The sequence below is a fragment of the Scleropages formosus genome, chromosome 4 (assembly GCF_900964775.1).
Source record: "Scleropages formosus chromosome 4, fSclFor1.1, whole genome shotgun sequence".
Classification (NCBI taxonomy): Eukaryota; Metazoa; Chordata; class Actinopteri; order Osteoglossiformes; family Osteoglossidae; genus Scleropages; species Scleropages formosus.
The window spans coordinates 21,009,387-21,021,050 of NC_041809.1; the positions used below are offsets into that span (position 1 = coordinate 21,009,387).

General features: G+C 42.9%; 1 protein-coding gene across 4 annotated transcripts; it reads left to right on the forward strand.

The window, feature by feature from the left end:
- The first annotated feature begins 2,175 nt into the window (after positions 1-2,175).
- Positions 2,176-10,403, forward strand: ccdc15 (coiled-coil domain containing 15). Of its 4 annotated transcripts, none has more exons than XM_018755177.1 (11): positions 2,176-2,188; positions 2,397-2,580; positions 2,878-3,027; positions 3,275-3,463; positions 6,903-7,019; positions 7,161-7,304; positions 7,586-7,705; positions 8,086-8,189; positions 8,753-8,944; positions 9,584-9,732; positions 10,141-10,403. In XM_018755177.1, the coding sequence occupies exons 2-11, from the start codon at positions 2,419-2,421 to the stop codon at positions 10,272-10,274; spliced, it is 1,461 nt and encodes a 486-aa protein (XP_018610693.1). In that variant the 5' UTR covers positions 2,176-2,188; positions 2,397-2,418; the 3' UTR covers positions 10,275-10,403. The 4 variants fall into 4 exon arrangements, with proteins under 4 accessions (XP_018610693.1, XP_018610691.1, XP_018610690.1 ...); XM_018755175.1 differs by having other exon boundaries at positions 2,400-2,580; XM_018755174.1 differs by having other exon boundaries at positions 2,188-2,257; positions 2,400-2,580.
- The last annotated feature ends 1,261 nt before the right edge of the window (positions 10,404-11,664 follow it).

Below are 11,664 nucleotides of genomic sequence, written 5' to 3' on the forward strand. Positions count from 1 at the left end.
AGAAAAACTTCCCATCTTCAGTGAACACCCAGTGTGAACAAAAGAGTGCAGATGCTGGAAATGCTCAAGAGATCAGCTGTGATATGATCCCTTCATGCTCACCAGACCATGTTCACCCTGAGCAGCCTGCTGCCGGTTCTTTAATGTTTCCGCACTTTTAATGTTTCACTTCATAGTGCTGTCCCTGCCGTCTCTGGGAAAGTTGCTGACTTCATATGGGCATCACACAAAAAGGGCTTCGTGCACCTCAGCTGGTCTCAAAGAGCCTTCCGTCAGCTTTTCTCAGTTCCATTTAAATTTAAACTCCCATAACAACATCCCAGAGTATTCAGAATAATTTATAGCTGTTTGCAATGTACTCATATTTATATGTGCAGTGTGTAACACAGAGTGCTTGCTTGTATTCAGTGTGAATACAGGGAAGTGCCAGAATGTATGAAGATATACAGCACATATTTATTTGTCCTTGGCTTACTGAGAGGGAGTTGCTGCTCTGATGGGAGCAGGGAGGGTGTATGCATCTGTGTGTACCTCTATGAGGTGTGTGTGTGTGTCAGTGCTCTGCTTTCACCCCACAGGAAGACGAAACACAATTTACTCTGTTATATTTCGAAATGTAAGTGGGTGGAGAGAAATGCTAGAGCCAAGGTCCAATAAGATAGGACCGAATGTCTGAAAACATCGGAGTAAACCTTTAATACAGATTTATAACACTTTCCTGCCACCAGGACCGATGACAGGACAGATTACAAAAAAGTGACATTAATGTTGTGTTGCAGTGGAATGAAAAGCAGAAATGTCTAACTGGAATGAAAAATTATCATCCCTGTCTGTGCTGACATGGGGGCCGAGCACAGTTTCAGCTGTATGTTTACACACCAAGCATGAACCTGTCAAAAAAAAAAGCAATCTAAACTGAAATTAGCAGTATATCCTCATATCAGAATTTTGAAGAATATTCTTGGCCATACAGTATATGACCGTAGCCATTTATAATCTTGCACTTGTGTGTGTTCAATTCTTTTTCCCTCTCACACACACAGAATTCATTTGCTGAGTCATACGCGTAAGACAGCTGGGCTTTTATTTGCCTGTTGCACTGCTGTAATATTCAAGCACTGCGACGGGGGCGAGGAAAGAAGCTGACAATCCCCGTTTTACATAAATGTGTAAGAGGACCACAGTTGCATAATCTGCTGAGAAGAAGTTCAATGGTTTCCCTAAAAGTCCACTATTCTTCATCATCGCCAAATATATTTAGCATTTTTACTTATGTTTGAGGATTAAGGCATGTAGTTAACTGTATAATTATAAATACAGGCAGTCCCCAACTTACGTACAACCCATACTTAGGAACCAACCCCTTACTGACCGGAAGTTGATTTTTTTGTCATCCTTAAGTAACATTCAAATGAAAACTTCATAATTAAACCTATTGTATTAAAAATTTTAGTTACTATATACCATGTTATAAATACTCTAGTTACATTTATTATTATTATCATCATCATCATCACCTTTACATTGTATTATTATTACTGTATTGATATATTAAGGATGTTTTACTGTATCCTAAATATTTTTTTAATGTTTTTTATGCATAGAAAAGTACACGATATACTACATAAGACAAACAGTTGACAAACTGAAACTAACGTTGGCTACACACCCAACTGTTCCGACTTACGTCAAAATCCAATTTATTAAAGAGAGACTAAGGACACGGAATTCGCTCGGAATTCGGAGGCTGTGCCTGTAATAGCTGAAAACCAAGAAATTGTATTCCTTTGTACTGAAATTAAAGTAAATCTCCTTCATCAGTCCCTTTTCATGGACTTTCACATGATTCTTACAGTAGTGACAGACAGAGTGGGGAAAAAACACTTCGTTTACTTTTACTATTCAGCCAACCTTCAATAATAATAATAATAATAATAATAATAATAATAATAATAATAATAATAATAATAATAATAATGTTGCTGGACGCTGCACATTATGCACAGAAGCGGTTTTCTGAAACTGGAAAAACAGTAATTTACCAACCAGAAGGATCGTTAACAGGGTCCTTAAAATCCGGAACTATTATATGTGGAAGCGTTTCCCTGTGGGTTATATAGTCGTGTAGCAGCAAGGGCGTGGCTTAGTGTACATTGGCTATTCATTCATTGTGCTCACAGGCGGAAAGGTATGTCTACCGGGTTGAAGCGAAACGGTTGCCAAGATGGTGGTGATTGTAACAACAAACTCTTGAACGGTTTGGAATGTTTTACTTATACGAGCAAGAGGGGTTTTTATAGTGGTAAAATTGCTTGCTGCACATGAAAGATTTAATCCATGTACCTGGCGTGTTGTTGTAACAATGTAGTTCATGATATGCGTGTGTTCTCCGTCAGCAGTGCCTGACATGGTGAAAAAATGAGTTATGTAAAGAAGAGTAAAGTGGCGCGAAAGAGTTCGAGGCGGGAGAACGCGGCGGCCCGAGGGCCCAAGCACCGAGTCCTGGCTGAGAGGAACGAGGCTGTGGCGGCGGTGGGCGCCTGGGTGGAGACCGGCGAGGACTGCCAGCAGCACCCGGCTGTAGGACCCCCCGACACACACACACACACACACACACACCGTTCTCTCTGATCTCTGTTTAGCCTGTTGATTGGCTGGCAGTGTTGTTTGTACTGGTCTGCATCCCACCGTGTGTTGTCAGCTCTGCTTCCATCAGTAAAAACTCCCAAAATATCATGTATTATATATTATTTTCCTCTTTGCTTGATACCTTGTTGTGTATACTACTATAGTCATGATAATGTTTAAATTGCAAGTCAGTGGATTAAGGATACATGTTTCATAGTAATCTCTACCGTGTGTGTGTGTGTGAGCCAGGTTCTTGCATCGGTGACGGAGGAGCAGCTGGTGGAGCTGTGCCGGGAGAAGGAGGAGAGCTTGCGCAGGTTCCAGGAGGAGGTGCGCAGGCGGGTCGCCCAACAAGCCTGGGTGCGCAAGAGGCAGCAGCTGCAGAAGTCCTGTGAGACGGTGAGGGGGTGGGGAGTGGCGATGGCAGCGTGTCCTCCCTGACAGAGGCTTGTCGCTGTCAACAGCAACGACATGACGGCTTTTATTGCGGTGTTGGCTCCGCGTTGTCGTAAACACTGAGACAACAGTGAGCAATAAGGTTGTTTTTACCCCTTCTCCCAGTAGCCTTTTGGACCTGAACAAGCTGTGAGGCAGTGCTGGGTCCAAGAAGATGGGAATTCCATTAAAACCCTAACTATCTGTGCAGGCAGAGCATGAGGCGAGGGCACTACAACAATCCAGCGACGCAGCCCAGGGCCACAAACCCAACAGGAGCCGGTTCCTGCAGGGGCAGTTAGCCATCGGCAGCTTGGGCTCCCATAGGGTGAGCGCCCAGATACTTAAGTCCACTCAAGGAGAGGGCAGCGCCATCAACGGAAAGCAGCATGGGCACCAGGTAAAAGTTGGCAGATATGGTTCCATGTCTTAGTCTGAAGATCCAAGCCAGATGTTTGCATTCTCACTGTCGTGTTCCAAGGAGCTACAAGAGGTTACTTCTACTTGCAACCCTCTGGCTCTACAATGAGACTGGAGTGGTGAGCTCTTAATGACCAAACAGCACTCAGCTTGCTTTGTATCCTGCCATACCCTGCACCACCTCACTTCACTCCACTTGGTCTCTTGTGTTTAAGTTTGCTTATATATTCTCTCAACTTGTCTACTTATTCATCTCTTTGGTCACTTTATGTGTATGTTTATGTATGTGTGTATGTTGTGTATTGTATGCTGCTGCAAGCAAATTGAATTTCTTACCAGGTTTAATAAAGTTTTGATTCATTCATTCATTTTCCACCATAAGTATGCCCTATAATGAATGAATGAGCTTTATGCCAAGTATGTTTACACATGCAAGGAATTTGTCTTGGTGACAGGAACTTCCACAGCACAGACAGAATGACAGTGAAAAGACAGATAATAAAAATAGTGGGCTAATAAAAGAAAAAATATAGAGTATGAAGTACACAATATACAAAATAGACACTAGACATATATTTGTACAGGTATGTTATATACAATGCAAGGGAAAGTAAATAAGAGATATGATGTGAAAAATAAATATAAATAGCGTTGTTTATTGCATCAGTTTCCTCCCTAGGGGGCATTTAGCTGTTCATGAGGTAGATGGCCTGAGGAAAGAAACTTTTCCTGTGCCTGGCTTTTTGGTGCTCGGTGCCCTGTAACGCCGGCTGGCCGGCAAAAGTTCAAAGAGGAAGTGGCCTGGGTGCGAAGGGTCTAGGATGATTTTTCCAGCCTTTTTTCTCACTCTGGACGAGTACAATTCTTGGAGAGTGGGGGTGGGGTGTGCCGATGATTCCTCCAGCCATCTGGACTATCCGCTGTAATCTTCTGAGGTCTGATTTTTGTAGCTGAGCAGAACCAGACAGTTATAGAGGTGCAGAGGACAGACTGGATGACTGCAGAGTAGAATTGCATCAGCAGCCTCTGTGGCAGATTGGAATTCCTCAGCTGGCAAAGGAAGTACAACCTCTTCTCAGCCTTCTTCACAATGGAGTCTGTGTGGAGCTCCCACTTCAGGTCCTGTGAGATGGTGGTGCCCAGGAACCCGAATGACTCCACTGTTGCCACAGTGCTGTTCATGATGGTGAGTGGGGGTAACGCTGAGGTGTTTCTCCTAAAGTCCACAATCATCTCAACCATTTTGAGCGTGTTCAGCTCCAGGTTGTTATGACTGCACCAGGCAGACAGCTCTTTAACCTCCTGTCTAAGCAGAATTGTCGCCATCCTGGATGAGGCTGATGAGTGTGGTGTCGTCTGCGAACTTCAGGCGCTTGACAGAGGGTCTTTTGCAGTGCAGTCGTTGGTGTACAGGGAGAAGAGCAGTGGGGAGAGCACACATCCCTGGGGGGCGCCAGTACTGATCGTGCGAGTATTGGATGAGAATTTTCCCAGCCTCACTAGCTGCTGCCTGTCCATCAGGAAGTTGGTGATCCACCGACAGATGGAGGTGGGCACAGAGAGTTGGGTTAATTTGGACAGGAGGAGGTGTGGGATGATGGTGTTGAAGGCTGAGCTGAAGTCCACGAACAGGATCCTCGCATAAGTCCCTGGTTTGTCCAGGTGTTGCAGGATGTAGTGCAGTCCCATGTTGACTGCATCATCCACAGACCTGTTTGCTCAATAAGCAAACTGCAGGGGGTCCAGTAAGGGTCCAGTAATCTCCTTCAGGTAGGCCAGCACCAGTCTTTCAAATGACTTCATGACCCCAAACATTAAGGCAGCAGGTTTGTAGTCATTAAGTCCTGTGATTCTGGGGTTTTTTTTGGAACGGGGATGATGGTGGAGCGTTTGAAGCAGGAAGGTACTTTGCACAGCTCCAGTGATCTGTTGAAGATGTGTGTGAAGATAGGAGCCAGCTGGTCAGCACAGGTTTTTAGACAGGCTGGTGAAACACCGTCTGGGCCTGGTGCTTTCTTTGTCTTCTGTTTCCGGAAGACCCGACGCACCTCCTCTTCACAGACCCAAAGTGTAGGAGGGGGGGAAGAGTGGGGTTGCTGGAGGTGTTGGTGGATGCATGGAGAGAAGGTCAGAATGGGTGTGGGGTGTGAAACAGGGTTTCTCAAACCTGCAATAAAACTCATTCAAATCGTCGGCCAGTTGTTGAGTTGACACGGTGCTGGGGGATGGTGTCTTGTAATTGGTCATGTCTTTTAGGCCTTTCCACACTGATGCAGAGTTGTTGGCTGAAAACAGTTTTTTTTTTTTTTTCCCCCCCCCCTCTTCTCCCAGCTTTTCAGTGTAGCATCCTAGCCACTCTGATCTCCTTTGTCAGTGTGTTTTTGGCCTGTTTATACAAGACTCTGTCCCCATTCTTGTAGGTGTCTTCTTTGGCCTGATGAAGCTGTCTGAGTTTGCAGTGAACCACGGGTTGGTCGTTGTATGTTAAATGAGTCCTGGTAGGGATGCACACATCCTCATGGAAACTGATATATGATGTTACAGAGTCTGTGAGCTCATCCAGATCGCTAGCAGCAGCCTCAAGAACACTCCAATCAGTGCACTCGAAGCAGGCTTGTAAGTCCCGCTCTGCTTCGTTAGTCCATCTTTTAGCAGTCCTTATTACAGGTTTAGCTGATTTCAGTTTCTGCCTGTAGGTCAGTATAAGATGAACCAGACAGTGATCAGAGAGCCCCAAAGCTGCCTGTGGGACAGAGTGATATGCATCCTTTATTGTGGTGTAACAGTGGTCCAGTATATTACTGTCTCTGGTAGGACATGTAACGTGTTGTCTGTATTTTGGCCATAATAACTGTGGGCATCAGGCAGTATAATGGTTAAAGTTATTTGCAGGCATGCAAATAAGGATTCAAAAGGCCCAGCTTTGAATCCCACCTCCTGCTGTAGTGCCCTTGAGCAAGGTACTTGCCCTGAATTGTTCCAGCAAAAATGACCAGGTTGTGTAAGTGGTTAATCCTTGTAAGCAGCTGAATCGCTCTACTTTGGAGAAAAGCAGCAGTTAAATGAATAAATGTTACTTTGAGGTAACATCAAAAAAAAGTTTTATGTGCTATCTTGGTTTAGGTAGTTGATCGTGGCAGGAAATAAAAGTCTGCAGGGATCATTGTATATAGCCGGAGTCCCTTAGATATGAGCAAGTCTATCTAACATGTGTTTCTGTAACGAAGGCAGCAGTTTATTTTTCACTTGGAGATGTAAAGGTTTTTTTTTTTTTTTTAATAGATCATTGTTTGGGAGCTACAGCAGCTGGATACTAGAAATCCAATATACTTCACCACTTGCTGCTCTCGATAAAAGACAATTGATGTCACTTTTTTTTTTTTTCTGAGTGCCATTTCAAAAATACCCTTATTTTGCAGCTGAACAAAGTGATGAAGCAGGTGAGACACAAGCTAGCCTCCTGTCAGATGGTTAAAGCTGGAGAAGAACTGCCAGAGCTACCTGGAGGCATCTGGAAAGTATCTCCAACTAGAGATGTGAGTCTTGGGTCCAAAGTATGCAGCTGGTAATGTTTAATTGCAGTACTTGATAGTTTCTGTACTTCCATACCAGAGTAAGAGATGTTTAGATGTTTTTTGGTAACTGTACTATGTGTTTGATTCTGCTCTCTTGTGCAGGAGCTATCACCTCATTACCATCTGTCAGAGGAGACAGAAGATGATGAGATCTCTTTGTATGGGCAACATGATCGACCCCTTGATCTTCAGTACCCTGGTGGAGAAGATGGCAGGAGGAAGACTGTTACTTTCCAGAACATTCCGGTCAGTTCATTGCATGTTTCGCAGCTGTCATATTACAAGCTGAGGACTTTCTTACAGGAAACATTGTGTTCTCATGGATATGCCATTGGTCTTTGTAACCAGCAGTATTGTAATGGTTACTTTAGAGGTTGTTTAACTTGATTTAATACACTGGAAGCTCCCAGGAAGCCCAAACTGATCATCAAGCAAACCATGCTGTCTCCTTAGAATGGGATTCAAAGCCACAGTCTCCAAGGCCAGTTGGAAAAGGCTTGTTTTATATGTTTGCGTGTATGATGCAGATTTATGGGAGTTTACTCAAAGAGCCCAACCCCATTGGACCCAGTCCCAGCTCCAGTACGGACCACAGAGCAATGCAGGTACTCTGGCCTTGCGAAGACCAAGAGGAACTCAAGAGACAGGTATATACACTGAAATTCCTGGTCCTATCTCTCTGCCAGAAGTGTGTTTACGGACCTCTGCCATTCACACAGAATCAGTCAAGTCCCTGGAATGTGACAGCAGCCTCAGTTGTCCTTCTCAGCTGCAAATATATATGCAATTATAACTACATTGAAGATGCAATGTTATGGGCTATTCTTGATTATGAAATAGTCAAATTTTTCTAAAATGTCTTGCATGTCTTTTCTAAGGATGTATTTGATAAAATTCTACATTCCATTTTATTATGCTTAATCTTTTATGGTTTGTAAGCCTGTACTGTGCAGGTCCACATACATTTTTAGTTTGTGTTTGTATGCAGAGTGTGTGAGGTTCTCAGACTACTCATGCTTGTCTCCAGAGGCAGTCTCAGTTCCTCATGAACAGACGCCTATTCATGGACATTGAGAGGGCGCAAGTGCAGGAGATCCACCGTCACAGGAAACACCTGAAACGAATCGAGAGGTAACTCTGCCCTCCATGCTGCAGACACACAATCAGAATCAGGCAAGCTTCATCCAGTCGTAGGTTCGCTCCAGGAACTTTGCATTTTATCTTATAATGCCAAGTTCCTGGTTCCTTGCCATGCTATAATTCCATTTCTTTGAGTCTGCTTGGCTGTGCATTTACAGCTATGATGGTCCTGTATCACCCAAATTACTATAGGATCTTTGTAGTACTGAATGCAGCTTTGACGAGCTTGCTGCTCTTTTGTTTCCTGACCACATCACCTTCTGTATGTCTGCCCAGCATGACATGTTTTGCAAAGGAGGGGAAGTGAACATGACTGAGTATTAACGTCATGATATGGCAGTGAATAAAGTGGAAAATGACTCATACATACGTAATAAGACTTGCCGTGTGGTTTAAAAGCCCCTATTAATACCTTTCTTTAAAAAAAAAAAAGCATAATAACCTGTCGCAATTCTGTCATTGCTATGAACAATGGATCATATTGTTATGAATTCAGCACTTCATCCTTAAGGTTTTGCTGATGGAATAATTTGCAAACCTTTTCCGTGTGTCAGGATTAAGTCTGACAAGGAGCAACGGCGACTGGAAGAGGAGAGGCGGATGCAGAGTCTGGAGGACCTGGAGGAGGACCGGCAGACCACTGAGAGGGAGCGCCAGGTCCTGGAACGCCTGAGGCTGGATGAACAGCAGATGTTGGAGGACACACAGAGGAAAGACAGGGCACGGAAAGACTTGGAGGCTGCAAGGTACTACACCTGTAGAATTCAAGGTCCTGAATGTATGAATTTGCCCTGGGCTCCCAGCCAGCACAGATAAGTTTTTAGAAGAAGTCTTAAGACAGATCTCAGCGCATATGACTCATTGTGAACATTAAATGCTGAATATAGTCAAATGTGAAATACCTTAATTTTTAGCAATGGCTGGCTGAATTGTAAAGAGTGAACAGTATCTATTCATCCAGAAAGAGGTGGTTTCAGATATAAGTAAATATGCAAAGAAATAAACTAGATCTGTTGACGACCATATTAGAGAGGTTTGAACAACAGAATATTGTAACTTAAAGTAGGAGGTTTTTTTTTTTAATAGCAATTTCTCTATTGTAAACAAAAGCTATTTTTTGTTTAGGAAAATGTGTAATTTTTATTCCAGCCAGCTTTAACATAAAGCAGCCTAAAATTTATAATTGCAGGAGAAGATAGAACTGTGTGAAATGTAACTTAGTTTACATTCAGTTGTGGTAGAGCTTAGACTAGTATGTAAAATGCAGACACTGATATCTCCTGAGGGGTAGCAGGTGGCTGTATAAATGGATCCCACCATTGCAGTTGTTGCAGCCATATGAAAGGAAACTGAGATGAGTAGGGCACAACATCTCATCACTACAGGTTCATCGAAGCCCTGAGGGCCCAGATGAAGGAGAAAATGGTGCAGGAGAAGGTGGATCTGCCCCCGCTCTGCTGCTGTGGGGAGAGCTTCTGGGACTCCCACCCCAACACCTGTGCCAACAACTGCGTCTTCTACAACAACCCCAAAGGTACAGTGGAGGGGAGAATGGAGGGAAGAAGGTCATGTGCTTTGCAGCATAAAAATTATTTTTAAAATGTTGCTTGGCTTCTTATGATGTAATTTAAGTGCATTTTCTTGTGCATGCATACACATACATCAGTTGCTTTGTTTTCACATATTTGCAGATTCACAATAAAATACTATGGATTATGTTATTTTGCTGAGTTCCTTCTGTTAGCAGGGCCCAAAGTCCAGCTTTTAGAACAATGCTCCTTAGTTCAGGTGCCTGCAAAGACAGCTTTTAAAAATACATGTCTTCTTTCCTGAATCCCCCCATGTAATCTATGCATGAATGGCAGCTTGTATTTCAGGTTGATGTGGTGCTGGAGTGATTCTCACAGGGTGTGTTTGTGACTTGGCGTGTTTGTTCTTTCAGCCTACGCCCAGGCCCTGCAATCTGTGCTCCTCAATTGTGACCTCAGGGAGGGGAATCTTAGCCACCGGGCCTCTGCAAGGAGGATCGCATCAGTGCATGTGCGCTCCCCCAGGAATCAGAGCTGCATCTACTAAGAGGGGCAGAAAATACCTCAGTTAAATATCACTGTTTCAAAAGATTAATTAAGTGGTGTAAGTGTACCACAAAGTATTGTGAAAAGAAAGGTATTAGTGTTTGGCTCCACTCACATTTTATACATTTATACATTGATATGTATTTCGCTATTTATATTTGTACCCTGAGGTAATTTTTAAAAATATCAATGACATTTGTCACCATTAAAGGAAATTTGTGTGTATAGTTTGTAATTTTGTAATTTTTTTTTTTGTGTAAATACTGCTAACTTATAGTATATTAGTGCAATTTTTGGTATTTGCCAAGTCAGCAAGGAAGAACTATTTTTTGCTGTCACTTGACACCACTGTTGCAATTAAACATGGATTTTATATCTATGGTATATCTGGTTACAGAATGGAAAATATTTTTGTTAAATAATAAATCCAACTAGTTGCTTCTTTCACTTCATTGAGCTTGTCAGGTTTTGGAGGGCTTGCAGGTTTGAATCCCATCTACTGTAGTGGTGTCCTTGAGCAAGGTACTTGCCCACAAGTGTTAAATTCATACAGCAGTGTTTTTAATGTTACATATTGTAATGATCTGGCTAATGAGTTACCCCTTAGTCTCCACCATAATACATCATCATTACAGTATATGTATAAATCATTGTAAGTAGCTTAACATTTAAGATTGTAAGAGAAAATTGCTAACTAAAATATGGGGGGGATGTTGGGCTTTCTTGGATATTTTGCTGGGGACACCACTTCTCCACCTCAGTGCAAACAGATCGATCACAGACAGTCTGATCAGCTGATGTCTGGTCATTTTTGTGTATTCATTATTCCCGTGGTTCACGTGTGTACTGCTGAACACACCGCTGTGTGCTCATTTTCCAAAGGAAGGGAGGAAGGCCGCGTGCTTCTCACCTCCCCGCGTGCCTCTGTCTCCAGGCCTATAATTAGTGGTTTGCTTGGTTGCCATTTTCTGTGACTTCTTCTGCAGAGCTTTCCTAAAAAACTGAAGTCTGTGACATATTTATACAATTTATATACTTGTAGAAACGGTACACTGGGCTTGTTGAGGTTCAGGAGAGTGCCCAGATTTTCAAGTCAAAACTGCCAAAACAGTCTATATAATGCATACACCCAGCAGTAATAAAGCTTGGGTAAATAAAGTCCATAAAACATTTAGTAACTGTTTTGAACCAGTGCAATAACTAGTCACTAGTCAGATATTGGGGGGAACAAAAAACATCAGTAATACTCTGGATTTATACACAAATTTGGGTGGGGGGCATTAAGTTTGCTTGAATAGTGGGAGGGTCACTGATACTCCATTTCTCCTCGGGTGACTAGAAGGTAAAAGCACCACAGAACATGTTGTAAAACATAATTGTATCTCATTTCT